Source organism: Echiichthys vipera (assembly GCF_963691815.1).
Source record: "Echiichthys vipera genome assembly, chromosome: 4".
Lineage (NCBI taxonomy): Eukaryota > Metazoa > Chordata > Actinopteri > Perciformes > Trachinidae > Echiichthys > Echiichthys vipera.
Genome location: NC_139829.1, coordinates 32,068,340 through 32,092,621, shown reverse-complemented (window position 1 = coordinate 32,092,621; position 24,282 = coordinate 32,068,340). Strand labels below are relative to the sequence as shown.

The 24,282-nt window shown below is 45.8% G+C and overlaps 1 protein-coding gene across 2 annotated transcripts; it reads right to left on the bottom strand.

Moving 5' to 3' along the window:
* Positions 1–1,732: 1,732 nt before the first annotated feature.
* ehmt1a (euchromatic histone-lysine N-methyltransferase 1a) lies at positions 1,733–23,908 on the bottom strand. Of its 2 annotated transcripts, none has more exons than XM_083911835.1 (23): positions 23,840–23,908; positions 21,468–21,996; positions 19,784–19,880; positions 19,416–19,505; positions 17,475–17,693; positions 17,171–17,316; positions 16,817–16,960; positions 15,152–15,459; positions 13,676–13,759; positions 13,506–13,594; positions 12,714–12,820; positions 12,445–12,567; positions 12,079–12,180; positions 11,868–11,972; positions 10,564–10,718; positions 9,877–10,044; positions 8,704–8,848; positions 7,586–7,663; positions 6,925–7,040; positions 4,576–4,662; positions 4,390–4,468; positions 2,343–2,518; positions 1,733–2,254 (listed from the first exon to the last, which is right to left on the bottom strand). In XM_083911835.1, exons 2-23 carry the CDS (start codon positions 21,942–21,944, stop codon positions 2,158–2,160), a joined length of 3,192 nt encoding a protein of 1,063 aa, XP_083767961.1. In that variant the 5' UTR covers positions 21,945–21,996; positions 23,840–23,908; the 3' UTR covers positions 1,733–2,157. The 2 variants fall into 2 exon arrangements, with proteins under 2 accessions (XP_083767961.1, XP_083767962.1); XM_083911836.1 differs by lacking the exon at positions 23,840–23,908 and adding an exon at positions 23,651–23,780.
* Between the last annotated feature and the right edge of the window lie 374 nt (positions 23,909–24,282).

The window sequence follows — 24,282 nt, the reverse complement described above, 5'->3', positions numbered from 1 at the left end:
AGAGAGAGAGAGAGAGAGAGAGAGAGAGAGAGAGAGAGAGAGAGAGACACACACACACACACACACACACACACACACACGGGGTAAAACTGTCCACATGTGTGCGTGTTTCTGCACACACCTGACAGGTTTGTTGCACCACAGGAGGACAGTGTGTTTACTAAATGCACGCACGCACACACGCACACGCACACACACAATATTGAACACAACACCACAAAGAAATATTACAAATATATTTATTGACAGTGGCGTGCACGAGGTCAGGACAGGGGAAACATGTCCCATATTTATCCATTCAGTGTCATTTTTTTAAAGTTTCTGGCCAATCCGCAGTCTAGGCCGGCCTGTGCATTTAATCCACCTCTGCTCATGGCAGCCAAACGTGTGCTAAAGTGTCCTCTAGGAGCCAAAACGTGTGCTAAAGTGTCCTCTAGGAGCCAAAACGTGTGCTAAAGTGTCCTCTAGGAGCCAAAACGTGTGCTAAAGTGCCCTCTAGGAGCATAAAACGTGTGCTAAAGTGTCCTCTAGGAGCCAAAACGTGTGCTAAAGTGTCCTCTAGGAGCTAAAACGTGTGCTAAAGTGCCCTCTAGGAGCCAAAACGTGTGCTAAAGTGCCCTCTAGGAGCCAAAACGTGTGTTAAAGTGTCCTCTAGGAGCCTAAACGTGTGTTAAAGTGTCCTCTGGAGCCAAAACGTGTGCTAAAGTGTCCTCTAGGAGCCATAACGTGTGCTAAAGTGTCCTCTAGGAGCCAAAACGTGTGCTAAAGTGTCCTCTAGGAGCCAAAACGTGTGCTAAAGTGTCCTCTAGGAGCCATAACGTGTGCTCAAGTGCCCTCTTCAGTGGCGAGGACACGCTGTAAGTGCCCTTTTTGCCCCCGCTCCTCAAAAAGCCTGTGCACGCCACGGTTTATTGATGGAAAGTAAGTTAATTTATGCTTCTAGCTGACTTTAATAAGACGAGTCTTTTAAACGTTTGAGTCCTACTTATCAATTAGCACCTTTTATATACAATCTCTGATTTGCACAGAAGAAGAAATGAAATCAAAAAGACCCGGTTATGTCCTAATTCTGTCCAAAAGTCGTCCGTTTGTGATTTTGAGAAACAGGAAACCCTTTACAGTTTTAGTCTCCAGTGTTTCCTCAGGGGGCCTGACAGACTGGGAGTTGTCTCTGGTCTGGCCTCGGGGGGTGCTGTCCCGTGGACCACTAGAGGGCTCTGCACCTTGATGCGGAGGCTCCTGTCTGCCCGGGTTGGGGGGGTCTCTGTGGCGGTGCTCCCTGCGACCTTGGACTGGGACGCGGTAAGGTCGCACTCACACTGGTCAAACGAACCAGACTTTAGCCGTGAAACCTGTTTCGGCACGGTACGGATGCACAGTGTGAGTGTGCCCTAAGTGTCCCCGCGCACAAAGCAGCTCCATAAAGAACTGGTTTTCCCAGTTTGGTGTGGAAGAAGTTCACGTACCTGACCTTACCCGCGCATCCAACACGTGAGATGAGTTGAACTGGAACTGGACCGTGAGCCAGCCCTGATCACTCAGCACCAGTGCTGGACTTCACTGATCCTCTCGTCGCTCAACGGGAGTGAAGGGAACACGCCGTCTCTCTACTTTCTCTTCTAAATCTAGAAGTTAAGTTCACCAATAAAAAAAAACCCAAGATTCTTTAAAAATGTGTTTAATTGCTAATGAGTCCTGTAGTAAAAAGCACATTCATAGATGAGATCAGTCTACCACAACATAACTTCACGTCATTAATGCACAAATGTGACGCTTTGCACTATTAAAGCAATACTTTGATTGTTAAAATCGTCTGTTAAAACCTGATTATCGGCCAGTTAAGCCCATTTCTGTCTGCTGGGAAGCTGCTGCGGTGCTCTACGTAGAGAGAAGTAACCTTAACAGGTGTATAAATAAGTCAGCTCCTGTGCTCCGAGACAGGATTTCATAATGTTTGTCTTTCGTTTTGTTGTTTGGAAATTCAGAAAAATCCGAGAATTCAAGCGAATACCAGAAAATCCCATCGGTGCTGAGGTCATCGAAGCGTCGCTCGTATGTGGCGTCTGGATCAGAAGACAGTGGTCCTGACATTAAAGAGGTCAAAGTGACAGAATGCGTCCAGGGTACGAAGTGTGATCAGTGGTCATCGGTGAGTTTCTATCTGCTCCCGGCCGCGTGGCGACACTTGAGAGAGCCGCACTGGCAGCCGAAGTACTTGCTCTTCACCCTCCAGTAGTGGTCGCCGTAGTCAAACCTGGTGAGGGAGGAGACACGGGTCCGTCACGTTATCTTTCTTTGATCTGTGTGTGTGAAGCCCGTGCACGGAGCCGCGGTTCACTCACCCGATCTGGTCTCCAGCCTTGATGGGCCTGCTGGAGAAGAAGGCTATCCTGGGGAAGCGTAGATCCTGGTGCATGGTGAACACCCTCACAGCCAGCAGGTTGGGCTCGCACAGGTGGTTGATGAAGCGGCCGATGTTGCCGAAGAGTCTCGCGTCGATACAGTGAACGTCGCCCACCTGCACAGGGTGACGTCACAAAAGAGCCGCGCTCACACTCACTTTCTCCTTTGTTTGGAGGTCAAAGTAGCGCCACAGCACCAGAAATGACATCATCAGGGGCGGTTCTCTAGATCAAATGCCCTTTAAAGTGAAAATTTGGGCATAAAATCCCTGAGTCTGGGTTCTCAAATAAGCCATTGAAACGTTTTTTTTGCTGTATGAACGATTTGCGTAGAGTTTCCAGAGAGACGCTAACAGCTTGCCGCGGCTAAAACAGCTTCTTTTTAAAAAAATATTATTCTTTTGTCCGTTTTTCAAGCCTTTATTTTATAGGACAGACAGGAAATGGGGTGAGAGAGAGAGCCTCAAGGACCTTCGACCTCGTTTCATGGGGCGACTGCTCTAACCACTGTGCCACCGGGCCGCCCCTAAAACGTCCTTTTTAACCACTAATGCTGCTGAAAATATCACCAAACCCCTGCAGCAGCACGAGAAGAGTCCCTACACACACAACAAAGCAGCAACAGCGTAGTTAGTGAAGCCAGAGTTTATTAAAAGAGTGTTTTAAAGACTTACCTACTGGCCCCTGTACCAGCTCCTCTCATAGTAAAGTCCATTACAGTGGATTACCAAAGTCAATCCCAAAGGAAGGAGCCCATTGTTGATTTGTTGTGTGTGTAGGGACTCTTCTCATGCTGCTGCAGAGGTTTGCTGTTATTTTCAGCAGCATTAGTGGTTAAAAAAGACCTTTGAATGCCTTCACCGTACTGCCCCGAGCTAATCACTGTTAGCCACCTCCGACTGTTAGCGACTCTACGGAAAATCTCTGCTAATAGTTCGAACTCCTATTCGATGACTGAATTATCTGAAAAAGACTCAGGGACTATTTTACGCCAGAATTTCCCTTTAAATCCCTCAGATTTACTTTTTTTAGTTTTTTAATTAAAGGAAACCAACAAATGCACTTTAAAGCCACCAATTAGAGCGAGGTGCCTTTGCGTTAGAATACAAAACAAAATAAAATGTCTTGTTATTAAACAGTAGGTTGTAGAACTTGTAGACAACGAGCATTTTGCATGTCCCTGCTGACCGTCATCACATTTTCATTGAATATCAAACACTTTGCTGCTAAAATAATCACGTCTTTGTCCACTTTTAACTCTGTCACGCCATTAAATGTATTCAATTCTATCTCAACCATTCAAACCATAGCTGTGCTGCACAAGGTTAAACTGTAATAGGTGTGCCTTGTTTTTGCTGTTTAATTCCCTGATTGTTCCACATCTGACCTCTTGCATTGAAGCGGGGGAGCGCGTATAAGTCGCACGTTGATCCAGTCTTCAAACTACAAAAACGCGCCATTTGTGTCGTAAATGGAAGTGCACACAGGGATCATACAAATCCAACATTTATACAATTAAACATTCTCAAATTCAATGAATTACTAGAAGTTAGCCGTCTCAAAACAACGCACAAAGCTCACGATACACACGTGTTAAGAGAGAAAGTAGTTCCACGTTAAGAGGAACTGAAGTCTGAAACCAGAGTTTAGACTCAAATCAGAGGAAAGATGCGTCTCAACTCAAGGTGTCAGTCTGCTGAACAATTTAAAGAGTGAACTTAAAGCTTCTCAATCTCTTTTTGTTTACAAGAAACGTGTAAAAGCGCTGTTATTAGAGACACGTGATGATGCTATATAGCAGATAAAGTGCATTTTTAGTTTGTATTCCTTCTGCAAAGTCGACATTTATCATTATTTGTGAAATGCTGACGAGGGGCAGACGTTATAAGTTCATCTTCTTTCTGCTGCCTTTCATTTCTTTTCTAAAGAATGAAATAAAAAACCAGAACCAACATGCATGGTTGACTAGTGCAACTCATTCCCTCACCTTGTTGTCGAGGGTGAAGAGGAAAGAGTCGTTCTCCCTTTTATCCGCCTCTGCATCCGTGATGATCTCCCCGACGTACCTGTGGAAGCACGAGGGGGCAGAGAGCTCAGAGCGCGGCTGCCGTTCAATATTTCATGCTGTAAAACACTGAATTCAGTCGTGTCTCTTATGGAAGCCTGTGCTCACTCGCAGATGAATGTTCCCTGAGGGACGTCCTGCACGGCCCTCACTCCCCAGCCCATCTTCTGTGTCCTGAAGAGCTGCAGCCGGGCTCTGAAACACACAGTGACGAGGCGATTAGCTCATCCGGCAACATTCAAGCGCATATTTAGAGCTGCAGTCGGCGAGTCTGGCAGATCGAGTTCATTCATTCATCTTCAACCGCTTGTCCCTGTCGGGGTCGTGGGGGGCTGGAGCCGATCCCAGCTGACTATGGGTATGAGGCGGGGTCCACCCTGGACAGGACGCCAGTCTATCACAGGGCACATAGAGACGAACAGAGACAGACAACCATTCACACCTACGGGTGATTTAGAGTCATCAATGAACCGAACACCTGCACGTCTTTGGACTGTGGGAGGAAACCGGAGAACCCGGAGAAAACCCACGCAGACTTAGTGGAGTAAATTTTGAATGTTTAAAAAACTCTCACGCCCCTCCCCCTTTACCACAGCACTCCTCCGCTCGAGTGCTCGTCAGTGCGCATGCACCAGATTCCTGTGAACGTGCCTGTGTCTTCTCTCATCAATAAACAGCATGGAGTACAGGCTGCATGGAGGTAGGCTGGCTAACTTACTCATAGATCGCAACTGCTAACGTCATTTAGCGTATGCCTGTGATATTGTAATAGGGACGAGTGGTGAGGGGGGGGGGGGGGGGGGTCGTTGCGTGTGCACGAACTGTGCCTGAGAGTCGGCTCTGTGCTGAGTGGACAGGAAGAAACGGGAGCTGTTGATTTTTGCAACAAAAACAAACAACAGGCTCAAGGTGCATGTAGAGGCGCGTTTTTGTTTTCTAAAAGCTGATGATTTATGTCGTTCTATCGGCGCAGAGTGTCAGCTTCAGTGAATATGATCAAACAAATGTTAGTAAGTTTGTGTGAGAGAGAGAGAGAGAGAGAGAGAGAGAGAGAGAGAGAGAGAGAGAGAGAGAGAGAGAGAGAGAGAGAGAGAGAGAGAGAGAGAAAGGGCATGAAGAGGAACAAAAAACAAAGGATTGCTTCAAATGATTTTGAAAAGGAAGAGACACAAAAGGAAAGCGAGCCAAACTAGAAGAAAATGAATATTGAAAAAGAAAGTTTCAGTTACAAGGAAACACAAAATAATGACAAAGAATAGAGGACTCCGTCCCGTGCCCCGTGCTTTAGGGTCCTTGTCCCCCCCTCCAGGCCCGTTTGTACTCACACTACCTGGGCCTCGGAGAATGCTTCTTGCTGCCTATACGTCATCACGCCGTAACACGTCACACGCATTGATGACGTCATGGCGATGCGTGGCTTTGTTTCCAGATCTTTCCGTAGACCTCGGAGTTTTTGTGCGTCTTGTCGACTGTTTTTGAATCTTTTCATCGACCAAATCTGCAGTAAACACTCCACCTCCGCATCACACCAACGTGAACCTTTCACCGCCATTGTTTGAAATGTCCGTGCATGGTCCATCCTTCTTTTTTCTACGTCCCAACAGGCGCACAGGAAATGACCTCAGAACCGTCGTAGGCCTCGTGCTCGTACACGTGCGCACGCTCTTGCTCGTACACGTGCAAACGTGCTTTACAAAAGCCCACCTCTCCCAAACAGGCCGTGGACGGCAAGCGTTCCGCTCCTAGACGCGGTGCAGTTGCACTCACACTGGTCAAACGAACTAAGCTTTACCCGTAAAACCTGTTTTGACCCGATACGGATGGACAGTGTGAGTGCGCCCTTAGTTACAGAATATCTGTTTAGGGCCAAACAGGACCAGGGCCAACAAACGGCCGCTCGAGCGACTCACATGCAAATTGGTTACGGCGAGACAGACCCGCCTCATTCCAGGTCTTCAACCATAGTGGAGACGCACGTTATGAGGCTGAGTGTGAATCAAAGTGTTTTAAAAAGCATCTGGATTTGATCCTGATGAGACACTCGCTATGGGGCTTTTAACAATTCAACTAAAGAGCATCTCAGAGCAGCGTTTTAGTAGTGTGTGTGTGTGTGTGTGTGTGTGTGTGTGTGTGTGTGTGTGTGCGTCTGTGTGTGTGCACGTGTGTCTCCTCTGTTCCTGCTCTCATATTTATCCAACAGACGGCAACCTTACTGTTTTCTGATCTTCTGCCCTGCAGCCATATTCAAAGATATTTGTTCATTTAAATCATTGCTGGTGCAAACTGTGCACTTCTGCTGCTGCTTCACATCAAACTCTCCCCCCCAGGAAACCACAGGGGCTTTTATTTTGTGGGCTGAGTATTTGCGAGGGAGGAAAGACCCATTCAGGAACAGCCACAGTGAGCTGTTAAGAGGAAGAGCTGCAGGGCGACTTCTCTGAAAGTGGAATAGGTCACCTCAGCCCGTTCTGGACCACTCGGTTCCTGCAGGTCCTCCAGCAGGAGCAGGCGTGGTTGCACTCGAACAGCACCGGGGGCTCCCTCTGACAGAAGTCGAGTGGCAGTCGACCCTCCTGCGTACGCACAGAGAGACACGTTACAAACTGGCATCAGGGAGGAAAACACAGATCCTCTGTTGCTTTCAGAGAGAAAGATGTTTGACTCTTTATTCCTGTGTGTGTGTGTGTGTGTGTGTGTGTGTGTGTGTGTGTGTGTGTGTGTGTGTGTGTGCGTGTCAGGGTTCATGCACCCTTTCCAAGGTCAAATTCAAGCACTTTTAAAGCACTTTCAAGGTCATTTTTGAAGGTTTTCCAGCAACTTGTAGCTGTGGAAAGTTACACATTTCTACGAATTCATACGTATTAAAAATTATTATTTAGTCATGTTAAAATAGATGTTATTGTGTTATAAACAAGTAAAATTGTGTTTCATAACACCAGAAGGAAAAGATCTGGATACAACTTCAAGCATTTTCACAAACTTTATTCAAAATTCAAGCGCTTCTCAAACCTCGGACACAAAAACGTTAAAGTTCATTTTCAAGCACCCGTACGAACCCTGGTGTGTGTGTGTGTGTGTGTGTGTGTGTGTGTGTGTGTGTGTGTGTGTGTTAACTTACGTTGTCGTACCAACATCGCAGACTGAGCTGACCACACATGCAGGTACTGGATGAGCAGTCGTCTGTGCAGCTGCAGTGCTGAAAGATATAATAAAGAGAACTGTTATGAGTCAGGTGTTTGGACGTTTTGCAGCTATTACCAAACATCGCTGTAATTCCATGTAGATGAGACGCCGGCCTCAGTGGGAAAGGAAACAGCAAGCTTGTTTGGAGCACTTTACCAAAACCCTGGAGAGTTCTTCTATAATGATTTGAAAATGCCTGGTTCCTGTGGTGAAGACAAAAACACCCTAACGCGCACACACACAACCACACGCACGCACGCGCGGAAAGGATTCTACGCATAGTTTTGTGTTTTTGAATCTTTTCATCGACCAAATCTGCAGTAAACACTCCACCTCCGCATCACACCAACGTGAACCTTTCACCGCCATTGTTTGAAAAAGTCCGCGCATGGTCCCTCCTTCTTTTCTCTATGTCCCAACAGGCGCACAGGAAATGACCTCAGAGTCGCCGTAGGCCTCGTGCTCGTACACGTGCACACGCTCGTGCTCGTACATGTGAGAACAGGACGTGGACGGCAAGCTAGGCGTGGCACACTGGTCAAAAGAACTAGACTTTACGGATAGACAGTGTGAGTGCGCCCTTAGTTTTTTGCAAACATTAGTCAAAAAGGAAGAAATAGTACATTTGTTGGGGACTATTTTCAGCTGTGGGTTAATTCACATGTAGTGATCTAGTGTGTGTGTGTGTCTGTGCATGGTAATAGAGGAACATGTCAGTGTGTGTCATTGCTGTGTTTAAACAGTATTGGACAGCAGTGCAGCTCTATGGCACAGATGAAGATATCTCACACACACACACACACACACACACACACACACACACACACACACACACACACACACACACACACACACACACACACACACACACACACACACACACACACACACACACACACACACACACACACACACACACACACACACACACACACACACACACACACACACACACACACACACACACACACACACACACACACACACACACACACACGTTAAGCGATGGTTCACTCCGTGATAAATGCAGAGTTACAGAGAGCTGAGGCTCACCTGTAAGTGTGTGATGTCCTTGTCTATGTTCAGTGGGGACGTGACACAGTTGTCAGGCACGTATTTAAAGTTTTCAGGACTCGGTTCACCGTCCACGCCGTTAACACAGGAAACAGGAACTGCCTCGTACCCCCGAGAAATGTCCCTAAGGCAAGGAAAACAATGTTAATGAGGTAATGTGTAGGGCAAAAAAGAAAAATATATGCATATATATCTGCATCAAGAGGATTGTACAATAATATAATGCAAACATAATCTGGTTCAGACTTTAACTATTTGAGCTCCAACCCTAGAGTGAAGGCAAGCAGGAGAGAAATTATGATTAATAAACAAAACCAAACTTTTCAGGAACTCAGATTCAGATCAGTCACATGTGTCTGTGTGTCGAGTACAGAGCTAAAGACAGGACGTGGTTCGCTGAGCACATGTTGTTGTTGTTATTATTACTTTACAGATAGAAGGCAAAATATTTCAGTCTCTCTCCTCTTCCTCCTCCTCATCTCTCCTCTTCCTCCTGTCCTCCTCTCTCCTCTTCATCCTCCTCATCTCTCCTCTTCCTCCTGTCCTCCTCTCTCCTCTTCCTCCTGTCCTCCTCTCTCCTCTTCCTCCTCCTCTTCCTCCTGTCCTCCTCTCTTCCTCTTCCTCCTCCTCTTCCTCCTGTCCTCCTCTCTCCTCTTCCTCCTCCTCTCTCCTCTTCCTCCTGTCCTCCTCTCTTCCTCTTCCTCCTGTCCTCCTCTCTCCCCTTCCTCCTGCTCCTCCTCTTCCTCCTGTCCTCCTCTCTCCTCTTCCTCCTGTCCTCCTCTCTTCCTCCTCATCTCTCCTCTTCTCCTCATCTTCCTCCTCCTCATCTCTCCTCTCCTCCTCTTCCTCTTCATCTCTCCTCTTCCTCCTCCTCTCATCTCTCCTCTTCCTCCTCCTCCTCTTATCCTCTTCTCTCCTCTTCATCTCTCCTCCTCTCCTCCTCTCTCCTCTTCCTCCTCATCTCTCCTCTTCCTCCTCCTCCTCTCTTCTCCTCCTACTGGCCTCTTAATATCCTTTATTTATCTTTTTTATTAAGGCGCACTGTCGACTTTTGAGACATTTGAGGGTTTTCAGGTGCACCTTGTAGTGTGGAAAATACGGTACATGTCATATCAGTAGAACATGAATATTGTTATGCGTATTGCTGTGTACCTGCTGAGCAGTCTTTCTCCGTGACAGTCCCTGCCTCTCCTGGCGTCAGTCAGCTTCTTGTTGGTGTTGAGGGCCGTCCACACTTTGGAGCCGTAGACGCAGCAGTCCAGAGCCGTCTCTCCCTCCCTGTTCTTCTGATTGACGTCGGCTCCACGAGACAGGAACAACCTGCAGACGGAGGAAGGTAGAAGACAGGTTACGAGGTTAGAAAAGGGTTTCGTGTAATGTAAAATCTAAGCTGATGTTGTTCTGCTGCTGTAGTTCGAGTCTGTCGGGGGATCATCCTGTTCCTGATCCTCTGAGCTTCTCTCCTCTCTGTCTGTATCATTCATGTCTCATCACTGCATGTTACTAACTCAACTTCTTCCCCGGAGTTGTTTGTGCTTTGTCGTCTCTCAGGTCTCTGCTGGTGGTGGTGGTGCCTGCTGCCGTGGTCCTGCGTGACGCTTCCTGCTGCTATTATCACTGTTACTCATATAAACTATCATTAGTTTATAAATTATAAACATTATCAGTGGTATATCTCACTGTATCACAGCTGTTTTTACCACGACTCATCATTGATCATATTTACCACCATAATTATGATCATTGTCATATTCTGTCACCTTAGCTGCGCCATATTCATCACAACAATGGCTGTTTTTGTTAAAGGTCAGAGTAACCCACACACACACACACACTCACATCACACACTCCAGGTGGTTCTCTCTGGCAGCCACATGGAGCGCTGAATCACCGTGGACGTTGACAGAGTTGAGGTCACACTGAGCCTCCAGCAGCGCCTGGGCAACGTCGTCACAGCCCGAAAGAGCGGCCCAGTGCAGGCACACGTTCTCTTCCTGAACGGGGAGCAGATAAGAGGTCAGCGCGGACATCGTGTTATGAAAGAGGCAGGGCTTTAGTCAGAGAACAGGTCAGGCTCCTATGTAAGATGAAACACTGAGTAAGGGACTCTCTTAGATTAGACAGAAGTAACATGACATTAACTCCCCACTGGCTCAAGTGATAGAGGCGACAGGTAAAATAAGTATGAGTGACAAGAGAGGTACTTGAATCCTTGCGTCCTGACCCCAAGTGAAGGAGTTCAAGTACCTCGGGATCATGTTCACGAGTGAGGGGACGATGGAGCGTGAGTTTGGCCGGAGAATCGGAGCAGCGGGGGCGGAGCTGCAGTCGCTCTACCGCACCGTTGTGATGAAAAGAGAGCTGAGGAAGGCAAAGCTCTGGATCTACCGCTCAGTCCTGGTTCCTGCCCTCACCTGTGGTCATGAAAGCTGGGTCAGGACCCAAAGAACCAGGTCCAGGTACAAGTGTCTGAAATGTGTTTCCTCAGGAGGGGGTCTGGAGTCTCCCTTAGAGAGAGGGGGAGAAGTTCAGCATCCGTGAGGAACTCGGAGTAGAGCCGCTGCTCCTTTGCGTTGAAAGGAGCCAGTTGAGGTGGTTCAGGATCATCTGGTAAGGATGAACCCTGGGCGCCTCCCTAGGGAGGTGTTCCAGGCACGTCCAGCTGGGAGGAGGCCTCGGGGAAGACCCAGGACCAGGTGGAGAGATTAGATCTCCACACTGGCCTGGGAACGCCTCAGGATCCCTCAGTTAGAGCTGGTTAATGTGGCCCGGGAAAGGGAAGTTTGGGGTCCCCTGCTGGAGCTGCTGCCCCCGCGACCTGACCCCGGATAAGCAGTTGGAGATGACAGGTATTGTAACACAGTAATGACTTTCCAACTATATAAACAATGATACAGTTATGAAATGCTACGATATCCTTCCTGTCTAATTGAGAAATACCTCTAATCTTAGAAGTGAAGTGTGTTTCTTCCCTTGCCCAACGCCCCTCTGCCTCTCCAGTGTTCACTCAGTTCAGAGGCATCAAATATTACAGAGACTTGACCTCGATGAGCTTAAATACTGCATGAAATACGAAAAGTAGTAGGAGTGCAGTGGTCGTGTGGTCCAGGTGTAGAAGTGAACAGCGTCGTATGGGCACTGACCTTGTCTCTGATGTTAACGTCGGCCCCTCTGGCGAGCAGCAGGTGGACCAGCTCCTTGTGCTTGTACTCGACGGCCCAGGTGATGGGAGTCCATCCCCCGTTATCCTGCACGGACACGAGCTGTAACACTGCATTTACACTAACGCGGGACTTTCTATCTACACTTTAGCTGTGAGGGGCAGTTAGTTCATGAGGCGGTGTGTGCTTTTACCTGACAGTTGATGGATTTGGATGCCTTGGAGAGCAGATGATGGACTATGTCATAATGTCCCAGTTTAGCAGCCAGATGCAGACAGGTGAACCCCATGATATCCTGACATGGATGACAACATGATTCACATTGAGCGCTGAACTACTGCCGCTACTGCTTAGTCCAAAAGAAAGCATTTCATTGGCTTCTGGATTCTATGAGCTCGACCTCGTAGGTGAAACAGGACGTTGGAATAAGAACAGTAGCAGCCTGAGCAGTGGCAGCAGTTGACAAGAGTGAGATTGGACTGAAGGATGAATGAAGAAGCAGAATTTGACACGAGCACACATCAGGCTGGAGAAGAGACGCTCCGTCACACTGACCCACCTTGTGGCCGACCGCTGCTCCGGCTCTCAGCAGGTACTTCACCGTGTCCAGGTGGTTGTTTTCACAGGCTGCCATCAGGGGTGTCCTCTGCTCCTCATCGAACATGTCCAGGTTGGCTCCAGCCTGTGTGTGCGCACATACACATCAACCAACAGGATCAGCTGACTGTTCCCTGACAGTCGAAAAGCACCAACTGAGCCAGTGATTTGGACCGATGTCCTGTTGTATTCTGAGACGTGTGATAAATACAGTGAAGCCAGGGTCCTCACCTGGACCAGGATGTGGCAGATCTCCTGGTGACCCTCAGCAGCAGCTGCATGGAGAGGGGTGACTTTGTTCTGGCCCTCCATCAGAAAGTTGGGGTCCTTCCCGTTGACTTCAATGTACAAAGTTTGGTCCATAAGTGTGATTATACAAAGGCTAACAACATAAACTGAGGGCGCACTCACACTGTCCATCCGTACCGTGCCCCAGCAAGTTTCATAGCTAAAGTCTGGTTCCTTTGATCAGTGTGAGTGCAACCGTACCGCGTCTAGGAGCAGCACGGTTGCTGTCCACGGCCCGTTTGGGAGAGGTGGGCTTTTGTAAAGCACGTTTGCACGTGTACGAGCACGAGCGTGCGCACGGTTCTGAGGTAATTTCCTGTGCGCCTGTTGGGACGTAAAAAAAAGAAGGAGGGACCATGCGCGGACATTTAAAACAATGGCGGCGAAAGGTTCACGTTGGTGTGATGCGGAGGTGGAGTGTTTACTGCAGATTTGGTCGATGAAAAGATTCAAAAACAGTCGACAAGACACGCAAAAACTCAGAGGTCTACGGAAAGATCTGGAAAAAAAGCCACGCATCGCCATGACGTCATCAATGCGTGTGACGTGTTATGGCGTGATGACGTATAGGCAGCAAGAAGCATTCGCCGAGGCCCAGGTAGTGTGAGTACAAACGGGCCTGGAGGGGGGGACAAGGACCCTAAAGCACGGGGCACGGGACGGAGGCACAGTGGGAGTGCGCCCTGAGTTACTGTAATGGAAGCTGCTGTGTGTCAGCTACCGTATGTGAGTTACCTAGGAGATGAATGACCTTCTGGAGCTCTCCTTGCTTTGCAGAGATGTACAGTTGTCTGGTGGGGTACTTCACTTTCTTTGGCTTCAGGCTAAAAATAATTAAAAAGGTCTCAACCAATTATTTATATCCAAGTGCAAACTGAAGTTGAATATTTCATGGTTAACCGTACTTCTCATCATCCAGCGCCATCAGGATGCTCTCCAGTGACTCTTTAGGCGGTCTGTCTGCAGCACACACAGTCTCGCTCTGTAACCTGCAGACACAAAGCAAGCTGTAAGAGTTTTATTCCAGTCAAATTCAAGCACTTTTCAAACATTTTTAAGGTACATTACACCTCACAGCTGTGGTAAACTACATGTTTGTGTACAGTACAAGACTCAGCATTCAGTAAACTTATTATTGCACCTGTTCATCACATTAGATGAGATGTTATTGTGCTGTAAACAACAAACAGGATGTTTTGAGACGACTATTTTGATAATCTGTTAATCATCAAAAGTTATTTTTCATGTAGAAATGTCAGAAAAGCTGTTTTCAGTCTCTCAGATATGCAAATGTTCCTTTCGCTGTGTTAGAACGCACACGTTTACAGCAGAAATAAACACGTTTACAGTACAAAAGACAAGTTTCCCTGTCCATGACAACTGTACAGGAAAACCATTGAAATCATATTTTGTTTTGGATTAGCTGGGAGCCGGCAGTGGCAGTCAATGTAGGCCGAGCCTTCACTCCATGGACTGAGAGAAAGGAGTTCACATTCTCTTTCCATGGCAGCAGCCAATAGCGTTGGGCATTGCTGGTTGCCAGGGTTGTCTGTTGTTGGGTGCAGCTACTGTAGGCTAGCACTGGGTGAAATGGAGTTAGCCAATCCTGCAGCTGCTTGGGAGCCTCAGTGAAGGGGGCGTTCTTTGTCCCAGCAGCTGAGTGAGCGGAGACGGGCAACAACCAGAGTCACTATAGGCCGAGCATTCACTCCATGGACTGAGAGAAAGGAGAGGAACGCCATTCAAACGCACGCCCACATGGCTACGCTTCTCCTTGATGCTAACATCACTTTCATCTGCACTTAGCTGGAACGGCTAACGCTAACGGTTAACTGTCAGTCAAACTCCTCTAACCCTTGTTTTTATGGTGTGATTTTCTGGAGGGGACGGGTTCAAACAGGCTCAAACAGACTCCGGTCTCCTGGAGCTACTGGGCCAGGTCTGACCAACCTGGCAACCCCACTGCTGGACTTCTCTTTTGTTGTTGGGACTACGATCTTGAGACACTAGATGGAGCTGTTCTGCTCATTCTCCAGATTAAACCCTTTATACATTTGTGCTGCAGGAGACAAACTGCATGTTTTTGTCCCAAACTGTCTGGATTATCATAAAGTGGACGTGTCTGTGAAGGGGGGACTGCGGGGTACCCATCAATACCATTCAGATACCAATGGATTCCATAGACGGTCTAGTTTCATATAATAACAATACCTCGCTGTAGCTGCTAAACTGAGCCTGCTTCAATATTCGAAACAAAAAATGGCGGCCAAGGTTGCAGACGTCCTCAAGGAGGGGAAAAATGATTTCAAGCAGGAAGTGGCATCTCTATGTTTTTTCTATGAGAAGAAGAGATGACGTCCGCCACGTCAGTCCTGCGTTACCTGTTCGGGCTCTCCTCTCTGCTCCGCTGAGGCTCACTGGTCTTCTTAGCTCTGAGGATCTGGGGAACAGCAGGTGTGGTGGGTACTGACGGCAGGGCGGCCACAGTGGGCACAGCCGGAAGTGACGGCCCGGGGTTAAATCTGGGTACGGAGGGAGACGGCTCAGGCTTCGGCACCGTGACCTCCTTCGCCCCGCTGGCATCCTCTCCGCAGTGAGGGCAGAACCTGAGATCCTTCAAGATGGAGGCACAGTCGCGGTGAAAGCGGTGGGAGATGTTGCCGTACGGCCTGCACTCCATGAAGGTGCCCTGTGGGACGGACCAGGAGAACACTGCATGAAACCAGGGCTGAGAAATCCGGCTGTTCAGTCTGACTTAACACCCTTTCAAAATAAGATTTCCGGGTCCAAACGCTCGGTTGAAACAAAGCAGACACAGCGGCCGAACATGTGAACAATTACAATCACCTCTTTCATCAGTTAGACATTTTTTCATGCATAAGAAAGAGGCAATATGATAATTACGTTGGACGGGGAACACGGCACTGCAGCGGCGTAGAAATATGAGGCTTGGACCCATCAGTCATATTTTGAAAGGTTGTAGCGTCATGTCTTTACAGCTGGATATGCACAACACCTTCCACCCCGACATACTGTAGGTCATTTCATATCTGGGTATATATATTTATAACTAAATATAGCAGGTTTTCTGGTAAATTCATAAATGAATAGTCTATAAGAAAAGCCTATTTCTTTATACTCCTGTGCAAATTAAAACCTCGACAAATGAAAAGTACCGAGTATTCATATAAACAACTTCAATAAGAACTGAACAGTTTCAAGTGAAACGACAGAGAAACAAATTTTTTCCAGCTCTCCACTGACTATGACTGATTGATTCTTTACTTTCGTGTCATGCACATGAAGTGCCTAACCCATGGGTTTACAATAAGCACCAATGGGAGCCTTCTTTTGGGATTGACTTTGGTAATCCACTGTAATGGACTTTACTATGAGAGGAGCTGGTACAGGGGCCAGTAGGTAAGTCTTTAAAACACTCTTTTAATAAACTCTGGCCTCACAAACTACGCTGATGCTGCTTTGTTTTGTGTGTAGTGACTCTTCTCATGCTGCTGCAGAGGTTTGCTGTTATTTTCAGCAGAATTAGTGGTTAAAAAGACCTTTGAATGCCTTCACCATGCCACCAGAACTAATCGGTGTTAGCCACGTCCAGCTGTTAGCGACTCTCCGGGATTTCTCCGTTAATAGTTGTCTCGATGGCTTAATTGATGAGTGCATTTGCCGAAAAAGACCCCGGGATGATTTTACGCCGGAATTACACTTTAAGGGTTCGTCATCTATGTGTAGAGCAGGGTGCTTGTGGAGCTGAATTGGACAACGACCCAACCCCGGATAAGCGGTTGAAGATGAGATGAGATGAGAGGAAGACAAGAAAGGAAACATGGAGACTGAAAAAGCAGCCTTCACCCCCAGCACCTACAGACTTTATCCAGTATACGCCTTATGGGGAGAGGCAGTAGGTTACGGGCTTGCTAGTGGTTTATACTACGATGTATAATTATCTTATATATCTATATATAATTTGTATTACAGCAGTGTAACAGTCACCGACATGTGTTTGGATGAGTGTGTTTGTTTCCTCTCACCGCCCGGCAGAAGAGTCCACAGCCGGGGCAGCAGTGGTGCTTGACCATGCCGGCCCGGTGGTCCTCGCACAGAACCAGCAGATGAACTGTGTTGGAGGGTCGCATCATTTCCTGCTTCATCACTTGCCTTTGGCACCGGCTCAGCTGTGGAGAGACGATCCAGCAGGCATTCACAAATAAAGCCATCATGACCTCAATCATACTGTGCAACGTTAAAAACAACAGGGCTCCAAAACCGGCACCAGCTTTTATAGTTTTCAGTTTAATTGGTTCATAGGGCGCCGACTCTGTGACAGTTAAACTTATAACGTTTGTAGCCATAAAAACACCATAAGTCATATATATGATCTTTACCATTCCATCCATGCTCTCCGTGGCCATGCAGGTCTGATCCAGCGCGGACAGGCTGCCCCCAATGTGAGGAGTCTCCATACGACAGCAGCACAGTGGCAACTCCTCCGCCAGGTCTGTTTCTGTCACCTCAGCATCCGCCGCCACACCTGCACACACACACACACACACACACACACACACACACACATATCCTATTATTTCACCACACGGCACACCACGAGATTGACCCGTGTGACCTTAAAATATATTCCGTAGAAGAACCTTGACCGACTCATGAAGCCGAATCAGTGAGTGTTGCTGGTACCTGACAGGGGAGGTGAGAACAGCTCCTCCTGGGCTTTCAGGTCCAGACAGTCCAAAGCCAGCTCTGTGTATTCAACATGGCAGCCTTCCGCGGGGTTCACCTCCGTCAGCGGTTCACTCCTGGCAGCCGGCACCTCTTCTGTCTTTACAGTCTCTGGTAGAATCGCTGGTTTCTCATTTGCTGCAGCTCTTCTCTTCTCCACGCTGGGTCCTGGCTCCTCTTTCTGATCAAACAAACATTTGTACGCGTTAGTCCTCCAGTGTTTGAGTTAAATGGCACGTGTAGCTTTTACAGTGAATGCAAAAAGAGAAAAAGCAGGAAAAGAAAACAAAAATGTACTAAATGCATTGAACTATCACAAACAGGACGCAGTGTTTGCTCTACCGTTGCCCCCTGTACCCTGACAGAGGGCGAGGAAGCGCTGCTGTAAATGGGAGGTAAGCTAGTCCAGGGTTAGGGAGCGCTAGCAGCTCTGGGAGAAGAACGCTACTGTAGCTGCCTGGAAACAAAAGATAAATGCTGTTATTGATCTCTGACTCCAGACTGGAGGCTGTACCTTTTAAACTGGACGTCCTTCCCCCTGGTTTTCTGTTTCTCTCCACAGAGTACAAACACATTTTTGAGAAATTAATAAGGTATATAGTGAAAATATAGTTTGAGGCATGCACTTGTTCTTCTTGGCTGGGAGCAGTGGTCTGGCAGGAGAGCTGACATACATTAATGAATTAGTGTTGCACGGTATACCGATACTATAAGGGTAACGCAGTACCCAGCCGTTAAAACCGATACTTTTTCACGTTTCATTAGTATCGGTACTTTATGAACTTTGTGCGACAGCAGGTCTGTGTGCAGCTTCTCTCTGCTCCATCACTGCCTGCAGCCAGAGTGAGCGTGGTTTCATAGTGACATGTCACTCACGGAGCAAGACGGGCACGGCTGTCAGTGGCTCGAGTGCTCATGCCGGCTGTCCTGGGCTTATTGAAAAAGCAAACGTTCAGAAAGAGACTGAATCACAAACCAAAATGGTCTCCTAACGAGAGTAATTTGATATCCCGCATGGATAATAATCTCTTGTTAATAAGCTCCCCATCAGCTGAAAATTGTAAACGTAAGCGGGAAGAGGAACTTGGTGAATCCATTTCAAATGATTTAGGGAAAGAGAGTCTTGAAAACATACGTAACTGTTCAGATAACGCAAGACACTGGTCTTACTCTGGTTAAGGGAAAGTAAAACAGTCCGCATACTAGCACATGATATATGGCAATTTTATGGTATTAGAGTGAAGGTGAGGGAGAATGCATCCATCCTACCTCACCTTTAACTTTACCAGAACATGAGCTGGAGACATTGAGGGCGCACTCCCACTGTGCGTCCGTCCCGTGCCCTGTGCTTTAGGGTCCTTGTCCCCCCCTCCAGGCCCGTTTGTACTCACTCTACCTGGGCCTCGGAGAATGCTTCTTGCTGCCTATACGTCATCACTCCGTAACGCGTCACACGCATACCGCTCCTAGACACGGTACAGTTGCACTCACACTGGTCAAAGGAACCAGACTTTAGCCATGAAACGTGCTCGGGCACGGTACGGATGGACAGTGTGAGTGCGCCCTAACTTTACCAGAACATGAGCTGAAGACGTTAACTTTACCTATATAGCATAGGCACAGTAACTACGAAACCACTCATAACATTATTTCTGCAAAATTTGGGGTCTGAAAGTATGTTTGTTAGGATTTATTTGGATAATAATTATTAAATGGCAAACTAGTAAATCATAATCCATCATCATTGTGTTAAATATTCATTTTAACCTTCATTTTTTTACATAGATGCTGCACTTCGGCTTTGTAGAGCAGCATCCGTATGTTGATATTTTAGGCAGGTACGGTACTGAAGTAGTCATTTTGGTGACAGCACTAGAATGAATAAGTCAATGAATGGACCTGCCTTCTTCTCCTGCTGTTTGAGGGCCTTGGCCTTCTTCTTGGGCACCAGGTTGTACATCCCCATCTTCCTCCTCTTCCTCTTCACAGCTGGAAAAAGCACACAGAGCGAGGTTACGCGGAGAGCAGGAGGCATCACCAGGAAATAACGCCTGAAAACTCCTGTCCCCTTAGAAACGACGTGTTCACATCATTAAAAGTGATGATTACCTCCTGCAGAAACTGTTATTACAGTACTGTAGTGTCTCAAGTACAGCTGTGACAATTACAACAATAGAAGTTTATGAAGGAGCACGTTCTTTTATATGAGAATAAGAATGAGTTATCTTCAAAATCAGTCACGCTTGCAGAAATAAGGATGGACTGACCCGACTGTTTGACGGAGGTGGAGACGGCTCTGCTCTCCGGGCCTTTCTGGCTGCGATGAAGCTCCGAGCTCGTCTTTGGCGTCTTCCTGCCAGAAGGCTTTGGAGGCAAAATGAAGACAAACATACTTAATTATCGAGTTAATAAAGAAGGAAAGTCCAAACCGGTTATTGCATTTAAATTCATATGTGCACCATATGTTTATCAATGAGGAGGGTCAGATTATTACACTGACACAGTTTTAGTTTGTAAAACACTGTCCTGTGCACCAATGAACAGTTTTAGTTTAGAGTTCTACATCCCCAGTAGTTCTACATGCTGCTAACTCTCAAAGTTAAATAAATTCTGCAAAGTATATCAGCTAACGAAGAGTCTCAAACTCAGCACTTTGGCAATCACTGCACCAAGAGAAATCAAACCTACACATATTATTAAACTGTGTGCACGGGCAAATACTGACAGACTAATAACTGGTGTCAGGAAACAATATAGCAATGGAGTCACAGCAATATACATATTTTTATATCAACGGCGTTAACGGAAACCCATTTTCATCCACCCTGGACAGGACGCCAGTCTATCACAGGACACATAGAGACGAACAGAGACAGACAACCATTCACACCTACGGGTGATTTAGAGTCACCAATGAACCGAACACCTGCACGTCTTTGGACTGTGGGAGGAAACCGGAGAACCCGGAGAAAACCCACGCACACACGGGGACAACATGCAAACTCCACACAGAAGGGCCCCAGCCGGGATTCAAACCAGGAACCCTCTCGCTGTGAGGCGACAGTGCTAACCACTACACCACCGTGTAACCACTCCAAACCGGTTATTACATATAAATTCATATGTGCACAATACGTTTATCAATGAGGAGGGTCAGATTATTACACTGACACTAGTTCAGAGTTCTACATCCCCAGTAGTTTGACATGCTGCTAACTCTCAAAGTTAAATCAATTCTGCATAAAGTAATAAATTATATCAGCTAACGAAGAGCAGGACACAATACCAGCCAGAACTGCACCACTGATAATGAGAAGTTTGATTTCAACGTCTCAAACTTTTGAAGAAAGTAATAAAAAATGATCTAAAATATACTCGCTCTCATCATTATTGTGACATTTAGCAAAATGAAATAATTGTGATAATCCTAACTGACCTGAATAAGGAGAGGTTTAGTCTGGCTTAACTTCAGACAGTGGGAAAAAGTGTTATGTGTCTTTTTGCACAGTGTGTGTAAACGTCTGGTTTCAACTGTTTTATTAAACTGTGCACACAGGCAAATACATACAGACACACACACATATATATATATATATATATATATATATATACATAATATGACTGACAATATCCAACAATGACAGCATGTTAGCAACTGTATAATTTCTCTTTGATTGTTAAAAGTTAGAGTCGAATACATCCTTTGCTCTGCACTGAACTCAGACTGATCCAGGGTTCCTACAGCTTCAGGGAAGTTAAATCCAAGAGCTCTTAGGACTTTTGAAGGATCGGCCTGAACACAGTAACAAGTAGTCAAACAGGACTTGAATAAAGTCTATCGTGCTACACAGATAAATGCCTTAACATCAGTATATCCAGGGGTCGTGCACCTTTTCCGAGGTCAAGTTCAAGGACTTTTCGAGGACTTTGTTTGACAACAAGAGGACTTGCCTGGGCTTTTTCTCCTGTTGTGACCGGGACAGCACCTGCACTGGGAGCTGGATGCCCTGAGCTCCCAGCAGCAGCACCATCATCATCAGCAGCAGCAGCAGCAGCACCATCAGCAGCAGCACCATCAGCAGCAGCAGCAGCAGCACCAGTAGCAGCACCAGTAGCAGCACCAGTAGCCGCACCATCAGCAGCAGCAGCCAGTCTCCCCCTGACAGGTGCAGCTGTCAGACGACCATGCGTGTCCAGGAACAGGCCGTCAGGAGATGCCAGCGGTTTCCCTGCAGCTGCTCCCGGCCGTTTTCTGCGGAGAGCTTCACCGCCGCCGACTATGGGCGAGCTGTGGAAGGGAGTTATCTTTACTCTGGGCCTTTGATCGCCCTGCGCTGCTTGTCCCTTAGCACCCATCGGCGTCCCAGACGGAGGAAAGGGGGGTCTTCTGCCCGCTGCGGGCCCTTCACCGGCTCCATTGGGATCCATTGCCGTCCTGAGGGGCCGACGGTTCGAGGACTGAGGGGGACCTCAGCAGCACCTGAGGAGTTGAAACAAGTTTTACTTCGCTCTTTATTTATTCCACAGGTAAAACGCATGAAATCCCACCTGCCTCTACAACCCACTCAATCCATATCATAACACACCTCCACTCTGTACACGTCAAACATAAGTGATATAACATATATTTTACGCAGATAACCACAACATTCTTGAATTCTGACCTCTCTTTCTCTACGTGTGAAACCAAAACAGGTGTTAATGGGGAAAAAAACAATAAAAGTCTAAATAATACAAATAAGGGCGCACTCCCACTGTGCCTCCGTCCCGTGCCCCGTGCTTTAGGGTCCTTGTCCCCCCCTCCAGGCCCGTTTGTACTCTTCAAAACACACACCCCTGTTAGGTTACCCTAGACATAATCTCAGCTCGGTGCTGCTGGAAACACCTTTTTTAAAGTTCAATAAACATTCTTGTTTTTAAAAATTAAAACTCGTTACATTTGTTATCATCATTGTGTCATTTTTATGATGTAAACTGAGGGAGAAGAGTAGTATCGGCTCCAAATATCGGCTCAAGGAAATAGATACATGCCAATCCCATATAATTTCAATTTTACGCATTTTATTAAAATCCAAGCACTTTTTAAACCTTTTAAAACACCACCACACTAAAATTAAAGTGTTTTAAAGTATATATACACACACAGGGTTGAGTCAAAATGTGGGTTAATACCCAGAATTAATTTTATTTCTGTTTAACTTCACTTTTTAAACCCTTAAAAACACCACCACACTAATATTAAAGTGTTTTCAAGCATATAAACACACATAATTAATTTAATTTGTGTTTAACTTCACTTTTTAAACCTTAAAAACACCACCACACTAATATCAAAGTGTTTTCAAGCATATAAACACACATAATTCATTTTATTTCTGTTTAACTTCACTTTTTAAACCTTTAAAACACCACCACACTAATATCAAAGTGTTTTAAAGTATTTATACACACATAATTATTGTTATTTCTGTTTAACTTCACTTTTTAAACCTTAAAAACACAACAACACTAATGTTAAAGTGTTTTAAAGTATAAATACACACATAATTATTGTTATTTCTGTTTAACTTCACTTTTTAAACCTTTAAAACACCACCACACTAATATTAAAGTGTTTTAATGTATAAATACACACATAATTCATTTTATTTCTGTTTAACTTCACTTTTTAAACCCTTAAAAACACAACAACACTAATATTAAAGTGTTTTCAAGCATATAAACACACATAATTAATTTTGTGTTTAACTTCACTTTTTAAACCTTAAAAACACAACAACACTAATATTAAAGTGTTTTAAAGTATAAATACACACATAATTATTGTTATTTCTGTTTAACTTCACTTTTTAAACCTTAAAAACACAACGACACTAATATTAAAGTGTTTTAAAGTATAAATACACACAATTCATTTTATTTCTGTTTAACTTCACTTTTTAAACCTTAAAAACACAACAACACTAATATTAAAGTGTTTTAAAGTATAAATACACACATAATTCATTTTATTTCTGTCTAAATTCACTTTTTAAACCCATGAAACCAGAACAAACACTTTGTTTTAAAGGTAAAAACGAAATAAACTCCTGTAACTAACAGTAAATAGTAAACAGTTAGCATGTGTGTCACACCTAAGTTGTCCCATGTTCGAGGCTTAAAGATGGAAGAAAGGCAAAGTAAAGCCCGGTCCGGTGGAGCAGCGGTTATTTTATCTCACTAATATGAAACGGAGACGTTAAAATTACCGGACACGGTACAAACATCACCGGGAATCAAACTAACGGCAGCGGAAAAGTTAAAGCGGCGGAGTTTCATCCTACCAGCTCCGGCTCCGGTCGGTGTAGCTGTTTCCGAGCGAAGGCAGGAGGAGGGGGACGGAGGGACGGGGGGGACCGGAAGACGAGGGTTCCACTTCCGCCCCACCCACTCAACCACGTGACACGGCGCGTCACAGTCCATGAGTGGGATTTGTTTTTTTAAAAGGACCAAAATAAATAAATGAAATAAAATAAATAAATAGAATAATAAACATAATAATAATAATAAATAAATAATTGGGATTTGTTTTTAAAAATGACAAAAATAAATAAAGTAAATAATTAAAAATATATATATAATGATAATAAAAATACAATAAAATAATAAAAATAATACAAAATAATAATAATAATAATAATAATAATAATAATAATAATAAATATTAATTGGGGATTTGTTTTTAAAAAGGACAAAAATATTTAAATACATTTAAAAGATAAAAATA

Excerpts from the sequence above, each read along its gene's own strand:
- ehmt1a (XM_083911835.1), bottom strand. The coding sequence starts at position 21,944 with ATGGATCCCAATGGAGCCGGTGAAGGGCCCGCAGCGGGCAGAAGACCC. Across the intron at positions 10,045-10,563 it reads AACCACCTGGAGTGTGTGAT|GTTGTTCCTGTCTCGTGGAG; the intron begins GTGAGTGTGTGT and ends CTCCGTCTGCAG. Across the intron at positions 4,663-6,924 it reads GTGGTCCAGAACGGGCTGAG|AGCCCGGCTGCAGCTCTTCA; the intron begins GTGACCTATTCC and ends TGTGTGTTTCAG.